At 53.7% G+C, this 14713-nt stretch overlaps 6 protein-coding genes across 6 annotated transcripts, besides 1 other annotated feature; all 6 read left to right on the forward strand.

The window, feature by feature from the left end:
- Positions 1–87: a repeat region.
- A 2369-nt stretch (positions 88–2456) lies between these two features.
- LPMP_280010 (hypothetical protein) lies at positions 2457–4103 on the forward strand (the record flags this gene model as incomplete). Its single annotated transcript, XM_010702044.1, has 1 exon — positions 2457–4103. One exon carries the CDS (start codon positions 2457–2459, stop codon positions 4101–4103), a length of 1647 nt encoding a protein of 548 aa, XP_010700346.1.
- A 665-nt stretch (positions 4104–4768) lies between these two features.
- Positions 4769–5086, forward strand: LPMP_280020 (hypothetical protein; the record flags this gene model as incomplete). The annotated part of the gene is made up of 1 exon (XM_010702045.1): positions 4769–5086. The coding sequence occupies one exon, from the start codon at positions 4769–4771 to the stop codon at positions 5084–5086; it is 318 nt and encodes a 105-aa protein (XP_010700347.1).
- A 459-nt stretch (positions 5087–5545) lies between these two features.
- LPMP_280030 (cell division cycle 6 (CDC6), putative) lies at positions 5546–6919 on the forward strand (the record flags this gene model as incomplete). Its single annotated transcript, XM_010702046.1, has 1 exon — positions 5546–6919. The coding sequence occupies one exon, from the start codon at positions 5546–5548 to the stop codon at positions 6917–6919; it is 1374 nt and encodes a 457-aa protein (XP_010700348.1).
- A 464-nt stretch (positions 6920–7383) lies between these two features.
- Positions 7384–10116, forward strand: LPMP_280040 (hypothetical protein; the record flags this gene model as incomplete). The annotated part of the gene is made up of 1 exon (XM_010702047.1): positions 7384–10116. One exon carries the CDS (start codon positions 7384–7386, stop codon positions 10114–10116), a length of 2733 nt encoding a protein of 910 aa, XP_010700349.1.
- Positions 10117–10861: 745 nt separating this feature from the next.
- On the forward strand, positions 10862–12400 carry LPMP_280050 (dynein regulatory complex subunit, putative; the record flags this gene model as incomplete). Its single annotated transcript, XM_010702048.1, has 1 exon — positions 10862–12400. The coding sequence occupies one exon, from the start codon at positions 10862–10864 to the stop codon at positions 12398–12400; it is 1539 nt and encodes a 512-aa protein (XP_010700350.1).
- Positions 12401–13187: 787 nt separating this feature from the next.
- Positions 13188–14645, forward strand: LPMP_280060 (hypothetical protein; the record flags this gene model as incomplete). The annotated part of the gene is made up of 1 exon (XM_010702049.1): positions 13188–14645. One exon carries the CDS (start codon positions 13188–13190, stop codon positions 14643–14645), a length of 1458 nt encoding a protein of 485 aa, XP_010700351.1.
- Between the last annotated feature and the right edge of the window lie 68 nt (positions 14646–14713).

Here is a 14713-nt window from a genome sequence, read left to right on the forward strand (position 1 = left end):
GTGTACCCTGGCGCTGGCCCTCGGGAGGATTTCCACGGTACAGTGGGAGAGGGTGTCGCAAGGATTCGAAGGAGGGGAGGAGAAAGCATTGAATCGTCCACGTAATGTACTTTAAGGAGGTTGTTATAGTATTAGAAGGTGAGCTAAAATATGGTGGCGATACTGCGAGGCTGTGTTTGAAAGAGATTTTTTTGTGCGATGTAAGCCGCTCTCGGTAGTAACTGTGGAAAAGTTGCGCGGAAGTTTTTGCAGACGGTGTATCTGAAGAGTTGCTATCGGTTTGGGCTCTCTCTGAAAACGGCGTCCCCCTGCCTGTGCGGATAGTCCTTCGCATATCTTTGCCGTGGGGCTCCTTTGCGTAGAGGCAGCCATTGGGTAAGACAGGCCTTTGCGTATTTAAGGCGAAGTTAGTGGGGATTGTATGTGCGGGGGCGCGGCCACGTCGGAAAGACCTCCGGTACCCCACCGCCGAGTGGGAAAACCAGGCGAATCCGTGGTTGGTTTTGGGGCGGCTTAGTGACGACAGGGGACCTTCAGAAAACAGCGCGGCTGGGGAGCCGTCTGTATTGCAAAATCTGTATTTTCACAGGGAGGGAAATGACATGGTCAAGGAGCAACCTTACTACAGACCGCGGTTGGGCGCAAGGTTGTGCAATTGGGTGGGTTGTGTGGGACAGCTTTTGTTTCCGAGGAAATGGCGATCCGACGCTTTCACAGTCAAGAACAGGATGCAATTTCTAGGCAATTGCAGGTACGACCCGGAGTTTTGTTGTGCAGCATCGGGGCCCAGAAGTGCGCGCGGCCTCTGTGCGCGCAGGGGGCGGAAGTTTACAGCAGACCACCGGGGAGGAGAAACTGACGGCATGCGGGTTTCTGCGCTTTAGCAAATGGCGACGGTTTCCTCAGCCGGTTTTCCCATTTGGCCCCTATTCGTGACGCGCTCACCGAGCCTTTAAAGCTGTTTTGGTGGCGCGGGATGCGCCGGGGCATTGGCGCCTTGGCGGCGATTGCTTTCAAACAACCCCCCCCCCGCCCGGTCCCCACGCCCCGGCGGCGTCCGGAGCGCAAGAGACGGCGGCACGCGCACAAGGCTCCCGAGTCACACGAGCGGCGCCCGAAAGTTCCGGCGCGCCAAAGAGCTATGGCTGTCAAGCGCCGACCACTTTTATTTATGGCGCCCCCCGGACGTTCTTTCAAAGGAACACGGCGGTGCGATTGCGTATGACGAAGCGGGCTCCCCGGCGCGCCTTCTTTCCAGGCCAGGCGACCCCACACTCACGACGCAGCCCAGGCATCCCCACAGCGACACTGATAACACGATCGCCCACGTTTTTTTTTGTCGATGCTGCGCGCGAAGCTAGTTTGCGGAGGTGACATGCCGTTGTGAATGACCAAGGGTAGTTGCAGGCGAATCGCTGAGCTGGTGTTACGTTATTTTGGACCAGCGGGAATATATTTTGCCGCTTGATGAGGGATCTGACGGTGTTTAGGGGAGTCTTGGCTTCTGCGCGCCACGGTCATTTTTTGACGGCACCGTACGCAGAGGTTTCGCGGAGATGCTGGAGCCCGTTTTGCCGCACACGTTGCCACGCGGCTGCAGAGCCAACGTCGCCAGGAAGAGGGTGCTGCCCCCAGTAGCATCATTCCACACCTCTTTCGCCTCAATTTACGCGCAGTGTTGATCACCGTTCCAGGGGCGCCGGGTCATTGCCCCAAACGTACGAACAGCAACTGCTCGGGGACTGAACATAACGTCACTGTCAGACAAAGGGACGACTTTCTGCCCTCAAAAGCAGCACTCATTTTCTTCGCGCAACCCTCAGTGAATGGCTTGCAGTAGTATCCACGACGAGGCGCCGCAGCTTTGCGTATAGGAATTACTTTCAACGAAGAGGTGAAGTTGTGGGTGCAGCATCTCATGTGAAGTGATTACCGCGACTATGTTGTTTCTTCTCAAGGTTCTCTATCTGTGAATAGTGAGAGAACGGTTATGGAAATAATGTACCTGATGCAATGGCCATGGAAGTATTTCCGCCTTGCACGCAAAAAAAAAAAAAAGAACAATTGAGTAAAAGAGGGAAGCGCATTCATCAACGGTTTTTGTGCTGAAGTTTGTGTGAACGGTTACGGTTCTGGTGAGCTATTCGCGCACAGCTGTCATGACAAGAGTGGATGCTGCGGGTAAATTTCTGCGGTGCTCTTCGCTGCGGAATTACTGCCACTTGCCTTCAGCGTGTTCTTCTATCTCTTAGAAAGGCGAAGATTTTTCTTTATTGTGGCACTGCTGCGACTGCAATCATCACTCTCTTTTGTTTTTCTTTTCGCGTTCTTGGCCTGTTTTTCTTTTATTGGAACGGATTCTGCTGAGCTGCTTCCTTCGCGATTCTCGTTACGAAAAGCCATTGGGTGGCCTTCTCAGAAGCGCACGCCGCTCGCAAGCTCTCTAGGATGGGAGAATGAGGAAAGTGGTCTTGCTCACGGGGCGCTCGGGTCAACGGCGATGGCTCACCCTGCGACCAGAGTGCACTGTCGACTCGGCTCGCTATCCTCTCGGTTATATACCAATGGACGGGAGCGAGTCGATTGATTCGGTGTATGCGCTCTTAAAGCGGGGCCATTTCGTTGCGCCACTGAATCGTATTGAGGTTATTCACAAAGTTAGCCTGGGTGTGCGGGCATTGTGTCGATCAGAGTATCCTGTACTCGCGACCCAAGATGTCCTGACGTTGTATCTGAGAGAAAAAGAGATCCTTGGTCGTGTCCTTATCCGCCGCGACTTTTGGACGCTGATGGACTTCAATGATGCCGAGCTGAATCAAAGCTTTGGTGTGCAGAATTTGTACTTTGACAACTACAAATGGTCTCAGGTGTTGTGGCGGCGTTTTGTGGCCTATGTGGAGGAATACTTTCCGGTAGCAGAGCACACACACCTGCTCTACGGAGAGTATGTGCACCTCATTCGCAGCTTCTCCTCCTTCGAACAAGGGACCTCCGTGAAGCCGGCGCTGCCGAAAGCAATTCGGCTGCACCCGCCCTATGGTGCCCTGATGCCTAGCAAATTCACTCAGGAACCGATTTTACTCCTCAAAAGATGGCTGCTAAATTTTCGAGGACCTCTGATGCTGCATAAGGCGCTTGTGGTGAATGCAGGCTCAGGTGTGCTGGCGTTTGTCACAAAGCTGTGCCACGTGCCGATGGTGCGCGGTGTGGACCCTCGTCCGCGTTTTGTTGAGGCCTGCCGAAAGGATGCAGCTCGTTCGCCAAAGCTGTCGAATGTCAGTTTTCAGGTGGCGGAGATGTTTCCAGATTTAACTGATGGGATGGATGAGGGCCCCCGAAAGGGTAAATACGACCTTGTTGTTTTTTACCCGGATGAAGAAATCGTGTCTGCGCTATGGGATGGAGAAAATGACCCCTATGCGCCAACATCGCAGGGCTACGCTGGAAAGCTGGAAGCGTTTTTTGAAGCCGTAGGACCACACCTGGTGGAAAACGGTGTGATTGCCCTGTGCTGTACGAATATTCACGCATTGCTTTTTCCAGATGCACCACACCCTATCGAGTATGAGGTGAAGCTGAATCGGCGCTTTGTCATCCTCGATTATTACGACGCTCCGGCGCGGTACTCTGGCAAGATTCGCACAAGATTTTTGGAGCCTGCAATTGAATGCCATCCACAGTGGGAAAAAAAACTGCGGTCGGAGGTGTGGATTTTGCATAAAACGGAGTCTATCGGGCACTTTGGGTTCATTCATGGCATCCCTGGCGCCAAGCCACCGAATATGGAAAAGTGGCGGACGAAGACAATGGGGCTGGAGCGGCAGAAGGCGCTGAAGGATCACGTGCGGTTGATGGGTGGAGACTGGGGCGACTACAAGGGTCGGCTCCTGAGGATGCTGCAGGAGCAAACGGAGGAGCCGGAAGACGATGTGGCGGAGTCAATACGGATCGCTCTGGATCCAACATACCCGGGCGTCCTTGCGGAGGGCGCGCGGAAGGCGGTCGAGGCAGGCGAGAAAGAAAAGCAAGAGTTTCACCGCTCCGTTGCGCTTGAGTTCTGCGATTGTTCGCCGAGAGAGGCATTTCGTAGAAGAAGCTTTTGAGCGTGAAATAGGTTGTTGCATGAGTGGGCGTATAGAAATCACTATTCACATGCGGTCTTTTTGGGGGACTTTTAATTATGCGAGACATGATTTTTCAGGATGCGGTTAAAGCGGTTGACGAGGACGTGCTGCTTCTCTGAAGTCTAGTGAAGGGTTTAGTGCAAACGGGGTCTGAAACTTCTGATGGACGTTCTTGCCCATCATCCTTGTTACTCCGTAGCTCTTTGAGGATAACTTGGTGTTGGTGCACCAAGGGTGGTGGCTGTAGCCCAGTGAATGTTCCCGCTGTTTCTCTCTCAATTTACATCGCTTTGCTTCTCTCTTTATTATTATCATCGCTCGGGGGCACCTCTAAAAGCACTGTTGATTTTATCAAGACGTCAGCTGGTGATAGGTGTGTTATTTACTCCCCCCTTATTGTTACCGTGGCAGTAGTTGCTATTTCGGTTGTAGAGCACGACGAAAAAAAAAATTGTGTCCTTGTAGAGACACTTGATCATATCGCCTCTGTGTCCCTTGAAGCACGGTGGTGCTCTTTCTGTAGGTATTCGTTTGAGAGAGCATATCTTACGGGTGTACTCATGGAGGTAGTGGAAGAGTTCTTGCGTCTTCGTCGGGAAGGCAAGGGTGAGGAAGCATATGGTCTATTAGCGCCGGGCGCATCTATGGGATGCCCGTGGGGTGGAATGCACCATGGCGAGCGCATCCACGATCTTCTGGTCGATGAGGCGCGATTTGCGAAAAAGGGCTATCTCGAGTCGGTGCCAATTGAAAAGCTCGATGAAGGAACGTACCAGCGTAAGTTTAAGTGGGACAGGGGCATGGCGGAGTACGGTAATAGCGGCTATCGTTTTCTTGGCGTGCTTCCGATGTGGAGGGAGCTCTATTTTGTTCGGGATGGAAAAATTAGCCTGGTGACTTCTGATAAGCTGCTGAAGAGGCGGTCGCTGCTCCATGCACTTTTCGGGTTTGGTAGTGGGTGAACGGGGCGTCTGGCACAGTAGTGGTGAGTGCAGCTCTGTGTTTCTTTTGTGGGGCCGCTTTTTTGTTATTCGTCTGGACGCTGAAGACGCTCGAGGTCCCACTTTCGCTTTCACCTCTCTTGCTGGTATTTTCAAGCAACGCAATAGGCGTCGTCCACGTGAACTTCTGACGTGCAGCTCTTTGCTTCATAGGAGCGGGTCAGAAACGAAAAATGTGTGCCATAGAGTAGCACAGGATGCCTTCCCTTGAACGTCTACGGAACGGCGTGCCTTTCAATCTGAGCAATCTCACGTTCCCTTCGTTCTGTCGAACAGCAGGCGGTGGCTGGAGCGATTGGAAGCGGCGTTACGGGAAGACGTGTAATGGCTTGGGGGTAGGACTTATTTTGTACTGCCTCTGGAAAAGCATATCGATTAGCACTTTTCCTCACTCAGAGAATCGACATTCTATTTGTTTTCATGTTTGTACTTCTGCTTTTCCCTTTTCCATATTCGTGGTTGCACTCAGTAGAGACGAGGATTGCTGGGGAGCCGGAAATGAAGCGCAGCCGGCGAGCGACGCAGCAGGAGGACGTGGTACGGGCGCTTAAGGAAGGCGTGCAGGCGTTGAGTATTTCGAGCACCCTCTCCACAAGGGACCTTGTTTGCAGGGAGGACCACGCGCGCGCAATACAAGAGTTCCTTGAAGATGACAAGTACCGCACCATGCAAATATTTGGAATGCCTGGTACAGGCAAGACGGCTACCGTGAACTTTGTGCTGGCGCAACTGGCGTCACGGCGGGATCCGAAACCTACCGCCGTGTTCCTTAATGGATTCGTTGTTCAAAAGAGCGCCGATATCTATTTTACTCTCCATCATCATTTGACAAAGGCAAGACTTGGTGTGGCGGAGCGCTGCCCGGTGGCGCAGTGCGCATCCAACATTGAGAAGCGCTTCCGGCATGGATGGGGAGACAAGCCGTCCTCTCTGTGCGTTATTGTGGTCGACGAGGTGGATAAAATTCTCGAAAAGCATTCCAAGGGACTCTTCAAGGTAGTGGATTGGCTTACCCTTCCGTACGCCAACTGTAAGCTGATCACCATCTCCAACAGCATGGAGCTGCAGCTAGATGCGAAGACGAAGAGCCGCCTTGGCGTGATCAATCAGCTTGTGTTTTCGTCGTATGGCACTCAGGAGCTGCGTGAGATTCTTTTGCACCGTGTTGGTGCAATTGAGCCGAAACTATTTGCGGATCAGGCAGTCAATCAGCTCTGCACGCAGACGGCGTCGCACTATGGCGACGTGCGGCGGCTTTTGCAGTCTGCGTCCGCTGCTATTTGTAGTGTCGTAATGCGTATTCAGGATGGCGGATTCGACGTCCCATCCACTGATGGCATTATCACGCTGCGGGAGATCCATAGTGTTGTGCGACAGATTTTCCACGACAGGTTTGTGGAGTTTATCACGACCATGCGAATGCCCGTACTGTTCATCACTGTGGCTGTCATTGGCAAAGAGACAGAGGAGCTCATCAGGAAGAGGGACCTGCACTGTCGCCTACCGCTGGAGCGCCTTCTGGCCATCACGCAGCAGGCGCAGCGGAAGTGCATGGACGTCTCGCGTCCAATTTCTCGGGTAGCGTTTCTGGAGGAAATGGAGCTGCTACGGCAAGTTTCTCTGATAGAGGTCTGTGTCGGGGAAGACCGCATTCCCATTCACTCTGTCGAGGAGCTGCTTGACTGCAAGGAGGACGTCTATGTGTTGCTGCTTCAACCATATCAAATGATAGTGGACTCCTGCCGCCTGCACGATGCATTTGGCGCAACGTACGGGGCAGTGCTCCACTTGTGACTTCCGTGTCAAGTACCCACCGCTGTTTGCTGTGGCGAACTGCTCCCATATTTCTGTTTAGATGTGAGAAACCATCGGTCACTCCTATGCATCCTCAAAACAAGTTGACATCAGTAAGCTCTTTTATGCTTGCGAACAACCGTCACATATGTAGCCTTGGTGGTGTTTTTTTTTGTGCTGCAAAGTGTTGCAGGGCTCGGAAGAGGAAAAGCATTAGAGCGTGGGTTTATGTTTCTCTCTCTCACTCTGTCTGTCTGTCCGTCTGCCTGTTGATTGCCGGGCGGCAGCGTTGCACCTGGTGTACGGGTCTTCTGTCACGCAAAACGGAGTGGCAACCTCTCACACGCAGTTAGGAACGACTCCCTTTCATAAACGCGGCTTGTTCGTTCATCTTATTGTTGGGTGTTTTCTCTCTCCTATGGCGCCTTTTTTTTTTTCGCCAACCCCCAAAGTAAGCTGTACAGATGCCGCCTCCATATAAAAAGCCCATTTCCGGTTTTGCGGCTGCCGCGAAGGTCCTTTTCGACTCTGCTCAGCGTGTTGGCGCAGTTCAGCCTCTGGAGCACAGTGCCAAGCAATACGCACAGCAGCTCAAGAAGATCCAGTCTCATAGCAAGAAGCGAGGGGGCTCTCTGGGTGGTGTATCCTACAAGGTGGAGGAGTTTTTGGCGGCACAGAGAGCACCTATTCCTCAGCAAGCGCGTCCCGGACAACCGAAGGAGCGGACGATCGCGAAGAGGGTGCCTCTGATTGAGATTCCTGTTATCACAGCAAAGGCCACTGCAGCGAGAACTCCTGCCACAGAGAGAGAGAGAGGCCTGCCGCTCGGGCCGCCTCCGAGCCTGACCTCTTTGTTTGCCACAAAGACAGAGCTGCACGATGTAGCGGCGCCAGCGTCACCGTCACTGCTTCCCCCTACTGCGGCAGAGTCTACGGCGCCAGCTACACCTCCCGTCGAGGAGGTTTTTATTACCGAAGACAAGCCCTTGTTTGAGGTGCGGCAGCAAGTAGTGCCACTGCCTTCACCGGAGGCCGTCATTCAGCCAGCCGTTGTCTGTGCAAAGCTGCAGGACGCGTCAACACATGCCCGCAAAGTCAAGCCGGTTATTAGTATTCCCATTGCTTCGGTGAGCACCGCCACAGTGGAAGCGGCAGCAGAGGAAGCGGTTGGTAGTTCGGCGACAACAAATTTTTCGGTGGATGCATGGGAGCAGCAGCGCGAGCGGGAGCTGCAACAGCTGCAGAAGAAACAGGAGGAGGAGGAGCTGCAGCGCCTCGCAGTCGTGCGAGAACAGGAGCATGAAACCCTCGGGAAGGAATGGGTGAAGCGCCGCACTTACAAAGTGTCGTTTGAGGCAGAGCGCACCGCGGTCACGGAGCTCTTAGGCGAGTTGTTCGTCGCAGATTCTGCTAATACTGCCCTCTCGATATTTCAGAAGATGCTTGATTTTGGCACGCGGGCCTCAGCGCTGCTGCCTGCTGCTCTTGCGTCTGTGGCCTACCGCATTCGTGCCGCGCCCCCCAGCGAGCGGCGCGACCTTAAGCGCGTTCTTCTCGACGCGATGGAGAAGGCGAAGCTTCCTGATCATGTGGTGCGAAAGGCACACTTGCTGGTGTCTGGCGGCACCGACTTCTTGGCAGCGTTCGGAGCTTTGACAGCAGAGGAGAAGCAGCACCTAGACAGCCGTATCATCCTGCGAGCAATCCAGATTCTCGCGTGGAATGGGCGATGGGAGGACGCGCTAGAGCTCGCCAAGCGAAGTCGCTCAAACTTTCGCAGCGGGAGCGATGTGATGGATCTTGCTTTGCTGAGGGCGAGCCAGCTGCTGGAGGAGGGGCCACGCAAAGAGCTTGTGACCTACGCGACTCAGAATCTGACGGAGAGCGGTCGCCTGGGCGTGCAAGCCAAACTGCTTATAGCGACCTCCGAACGTGGCACCTATCGCCGTACATTGCTGAAGCAGCTGACAGCGTCCTCGGATGTGGACGAGAGCATCTACGCAGAGCTTATTCTGCGCTCGGACAAGAGCCAAACGGAGGCGCTCCTAGCTGAAATCGCTGCCAGAGGACTGAACAAGGACGACCCTGTAGTGCTTGGCGCCGTCGCGATGAAGGCGCTCAACAACGAGCTACCCGAAGAGGCCTTCAAGGAGATCCATCGACAAGTCGCCAAGATTGGTCTCCAGGCGATTCACGTACGCGTTGCGACGATGACAGCCGCGCAGCATCCGACGGAGGAGGTGCTGCGGCAGGCGAGTGCGATAGTGCAGATGGCCGCACCAGTGGCTCGGGGCCCCGGCCTACGCAAGCTGTTGCCCATCCTTTACGAACAGAACATGCTTGATGAGATTGTCCACTTGGCCGACTCCACAAACGAGTCTGTGCCGCTGGCGAAGCTGATGCCCCGTGCCGTGGCTTTCGTGAATGAGGCACTTCTGAAGGTAGGCCGTAAGCCGCTTAGCGATGTACGAGTCAGCGATATCGGTTTTTCGCGCTTGACGGGAGGCACAGCCGCTAGCCTGCCCTGCAAGCTTGATGACGGGCGGGCGGCGAGCGTGATTGCCGACATTGCGGGGCTAACGGAGAGGATGCTCCTCTACGCAAAGGAGCAACAGTGGTCTGAAGCACTGGAGGTGGTGAAAGGACTTCCAACAGCCATCAAGGCTGACGCGTCGGCGGTAACCCTGCTGTACAATTGCGCCTTGAGCGCCGCTGTTGAACACCCGGAGAGGGTCAAAGATGCTTATGCGCTCATGGGCAGTCGTAGGGTGAAGGTGAACGCAACGACGGTCAACACGGTGCTAAGTAGCCTGAGCAAATCATCCATATGGCGGGAGGCCCTCGAGTTCTTTAACGCCACACCTCTCGAGCAGCGAGACAACAACACGTATCTCGTCTACTTTGCGCTGCTAGGAAAACACAATTTGTGGAGGGAGGCAGCTGAGGCCTACGACAAGACGCGCATGGCCATTCCGAAACTCCCTGCTGCGATGTTTTCTCTCATCATTGGTACAACAAGAGGGCACGACTGGCAGGCCACGTTGCGAATTTTTCAGGACATGTTGAAGTCATATGGTGCTGGTGTGAAGGACAGCGTCGTGACACAGGTGATTCGCTGCCTGGAGGAGAACAGCAGGACGGCTGAGATCGCAAAGCTTGAAAAGGAGTTGGCAAAGCGGAAGAAGAAGAAGAAGTAACGTTTTTCGCTGTGATGGAGGATCAGCTGCGTTTTGATGCACTGAGGGATTATGCGACTCGTCAAAGGGACTACTGTCAGTGTTTTGTATTTTTTTTGTCTGGCCTCTGAATTGCAGCGTCCTCGCATTGAGGCGAGAGTTTTTTCTTCGTTTGTCGCATTCATCATCCTTGCACTCTTCTACACATACTGTCGACTGACTGTCGTTTCGTGGGATACCAGAAGAAAATAACGAAAAAGGCCATTGCTGTCGTGGGAAGGATGCCCTTTTGGATGCAGCATGATTATACACCTAGGGGACTAAATGTTTTTTCTGAGGTGAGGTCTGCCTCATGCTCCGGAAGACGAAAATGCAGCGCGATGAGTCTCAGACGAAACGGAAGCTGTGCTAGCTCTCGCGTCCTCATCCTCTCCCACTCAATGTGGCCGGCGTTATGCGAAGAGGCGTCTGCGTGAGTGAGGTGGGCGGATGTTTATTACTACGCCCCCTTCGGTACACTACATTGTCTTGGTATTCAAAGCCCTTTGTTTCATTCATCACTTTTACATGTCCTTATTTTTTTGCTCTTCCTTTTGTGTTTTTTTTTGTGTGTGTTGTTTAACTATTTTCTGCCTCAGTGAGTGATTGGTTGGCGGGTGAGTGCGTGTGTCCCACCTTCAAGTCGCATTACGACTTGACAAAGTCAGCAAGTGACCTCGATTTTTTTCTTTTTTGTAGTCTCTCAGCATCAACCCTAGTCTTGAAAATGCCAGTCGTCAAGAAAGCATCCAAAAAGGGCATACGGAGGAAGATCCTTAGTGGTGTCGAACTCGAGAGGATGCGGGCGGAGGAGTCGGAAAAGCGGTGTCGGCAGCTGATGCTATTGCAGAGTCGCCTGCGCGAGATTATTGCGGAAGAGAAGGATATGTCCAACACAGTCTCTGGGTCCATCGATGCTCGCTGGATGCGCTTTTTGCGTGTGTGCAAGCAGCGGGAGCTAGTGGCCGAAATAGAGGTGCTTCGACGGACGTTCGAGACGACTCTGGACCGAAAGGAAGCCTCCTCTGCGGCGCTTTTGGAGCAGCTGAGTGTGGCGGAGGAGCAGTGTCGTCATGTCTTTCGCTCTCACATGGATGTTGTCAGCTCTCTGCGAGAGCTGCACATAGCGCGCACAAAGGACCTGGAGGGAGAGCTCGAAGCCACTGTTGTAGAGATGCAGCAGGACTTCGAGTATGAGAGGGCCGAGTTGGAGCTGAAGCACCGGATTGAGATGGATGACCTGCGACTGGTTCTGGACAACATGGCGGCCGAGGCAGAGATGTTGGAGAAGAAGCTGCAGGAGGAGACGTCTGAGGGTCGCGAAACGGCTGCCGAGAAGATGGACGAGGAAAAGAGGCAGATGGAAATAGACCTCAGCAAGGCCGAGGATGCTCTCCGCGGTGAGCTGGACTCACGCTACAAGAATTTCATGTCTACTGCACAGGGAAACATGAAGGAGTACACGGTGAAGTGTAAGGAGGACCAGGACACAACGGAGCGTATTGCTGCCCAGCTGCGCAAGATCGAAAAACTGCAAAGCAGCGTTTCCTCGTGGCGCACCAACATCGCTCGTAACGCAAAAGAGTGGGAAAGCCGTAACGCAGCTATCCAGGCAGAACGGGACGCTACACTAGCTCACCTGAAGAGGCTGAAAGAGAAGATGCAGCGGTGGCGGCAGCTGCAATCGAGGGCACTCGTGGAGCTTGTGAAGGAGGCGAGCGCAACCGAGGAAGCGCTGCAGGCGACCTCGAAGCGAGCCGCGCGTCTTCTGCGGCTAGTGGAGCTGTGCAAGCCGATGGAGACGGAGCGCGAGCAGGTGCTTTTGCACGAGGCGAATATTTCAGCTGCGGCAGCCGAAGGCGAAGCAAAGCGGCGTATTGCCACCAGCGGTTTTGGGAACGAGCAGAACGATGGCCTGCCTGGTGGCAATGGCGCACCGGCTGCAAATGAGAAGTGGTTCTCGCTGGACCGCTTCTGGGTGAAGCACAACAAGGTGGTGCTGGATAATGCAGCGTTGGCGCAGGAGCGCTTTCTTTTAGAGGAGGAGAACCGAGGTTTGCAGGAGGTTCTCAAACAGTACTTGGAGGATGTCTCCATCAGCGATGAAGTGATGCGTCAGAGCAACACCCTTCTTCGCACAAAGGTAGCCAACCCCAACGTCGTTCAGGCCACGAACGCGCGCGACGGTGGGAGCGTGAGGGGCTACAATGTTGTGGAGGGAAACAAATTTGTCAACGACCAGGTCCGCCACACCATCAAGCACTAGCCACTCTCGAGGTCTTCCGTTGGATGGAAAGGAGATGCAAGTGAAAGACGAGAAGGAAGGTCTTCTTTCGTGTCTGTAATAGCATTTCTCCCCATTGAAGTGCATCTTGCCGCCTTTCACTTTACCGGATTGTATTCTTGTTTTTTCTTTTAGAGAGATGGGCTTCTCAGTTGCAGCACTGGCAACAAATGGGAGCGATGTACAATGTTTCATACCGATGTTGTTGGCGAGATGGTTGTTATCACTTAGTTATCTTCTTTGTTTCCGATGTATCGGTTGGTGGCCAACTCCACTTTTTTCTGATTAAAATAGGACAACGAGACGCGAGGCAGCAGATGCCACACGTGTGCAAAAGGAACTCTTGCTTCCTCCGATGGCTTTCTCAGCTCTTTTACGTTGATACCCTGCTATAGTGGAGCGCGGCAACAAAATCGTGTGAATCGTACAAACACGCAAAAAAAAAAAACGATAGCAGAGATTTGATGTGCTTGCCTAGGCCTTGTGTTGTCCTCGGCACACATTATTCACTCCATTGTTCCATTTCAATCGCTTCCTGCTTCTCCATCGTCCTACTCCTGCTGCTCACTGATGCTTACTTCCGATGAATGGTATGCTTTCTGGCATTAGTTCCTCCAACGCGTCAGTGCGTTTTTTTCTTTCAGATTGGCTATCAAGATTGCTCTTGGTAGCTTTGCTTTCGTGTGAGTCTCCTGGTTGAGACAGACTGTAGAGTATCTCTTTTGTGTCTTCTTTTCTTGCAACTACCTTTTAGCTTTTGGTTGCCACAATGCGGTCCTTTGGGCGACGTACACTCATCTCTCTGGCGCCGGATGCTGCTCGCCGGTGCATTGCGTCACAGGAGCCGTGCACACCGGAGGGAATTTGCGAGCTGCTACGGCAGGCGGAGAAGGAGCGAGAGAAGCGTGAGCTCACTGTCGATCAGCGCAAGGTGGTATTTACTGCCGCCAGCAGCGGTGATCATCGTTCGCGCATCGCTGCTGCGGAGGCGTTCGACATAGCGGCTGCAGGGCTGCCGCGACCACCGAACTTTTGCTACATGACCGTTTCGGTAGATTATACCGGTATGATAGATGCACCTGAGGTCGTCTGGTTCAACATGTGCAAGGCGAATGGTTTCACACCGTCCTCAGTGAAGGCTGGAGCCCTGCACATGCTGGGAGGGATGGTGTGTCATCAACGCCTGGGAGGGGGCTACATTCAAGTGATTCTTGGCTGCATTCCGGACTTGGAAACAGACTCATTTACGTTCGACGCTGTTCCGGAGAAAGACGAGATCGTGGCGGCACATCGAACGCCGCCAGCGGTAGCCTTCGCTATGCTTGATACTGGCCTTGCTCTCCAGTACGAGCAGGCTCTCTCAGCGCATCTCAGCAGTCTCAGCAGTTCATTGGGCCAGGGGTGCCCTTTGGTTGGTGGACTGTACCCTCCTATTGGCAGTGTGACAGAAAGCGGAGAGCAGGGTAGCAAGATGGCGGACTCGATCTTCTTCATCAATGACCGTGTTTACCGGGGCAGTGCGGCTGCGGTTGTGTTGCGCAGCAATCTCTTGAAGGCCCACGCGACGAGTGTGGTTCCATCGATTTCCCTTGGGAGCGCTACTGTGACTGATGTTGTGTGCGAGGGTGGCGTTGCTACGATGCGGACGCTGGACAGCCTGCCTGCCACGGAAGTTGTCAAGGAGATTTACGCACTGCCCGAAATTGCGGAGAAGCCGAGCAAAGTATTTCTCGGTCTGCGATACGGCGATGTGCATGTGCCTGTGCCATTCGTGGGGATCCCAGATAGGGGTGAACTCATCTTTTCTCTTCCTCCGGGTATCACTTTAAGCCAAGCGGACACTGTGGATTTTCTCGTAGATGACGTAGAGCTAGACACGGAAATAGCTGCAAGCCTCTTGATCAGCATGGAGAAGAACCTTGCGCCGATCTTTGTCGAGAAGGACATCAACGTTGCGCGCGAGGCGCGTCGTAATATTGTTGCATCCTCCACTGCGGCATTTCACTTCTCGCACGGTGGATTGAACACCTTGGCCAAACCAGACGTTCCTGTCCTCAGCTTGGGCAGCAGTGGAGCAATCTTTGTGCCGCCGATTTTGCAGCGCTGCGTGGGCCGCTCGTGCCCGAACAGTGGCTTTTTCTCGCCTGGCCAGGTAGCCACGGTGGCAAATCTTACCACCATCTTTCCCCGGTCTAGCACGTACTGCTTTATGCAGGGAACGGAGTAGGGCTGTTTGGGCCACACCTCTCTCTGTGTGTGGTGGTTTTCTAGGGCTGTTCTTTCTGACGAGGGAAG

The sequence above is a fragment of the Leishmania panamensis genome (assembly GCF_000755165.1).
Source record: "Leishmania panamensis strain MHOM/PA/94/PSC-1 chromosome 28 sequence".
Taxonomy (NCBI): Eukaryota; Euglenozoa; class Kinetoplastea; order Trypanosomatida; family Trypanosomatidae; genus Leishmania; species Leishmania panamensis.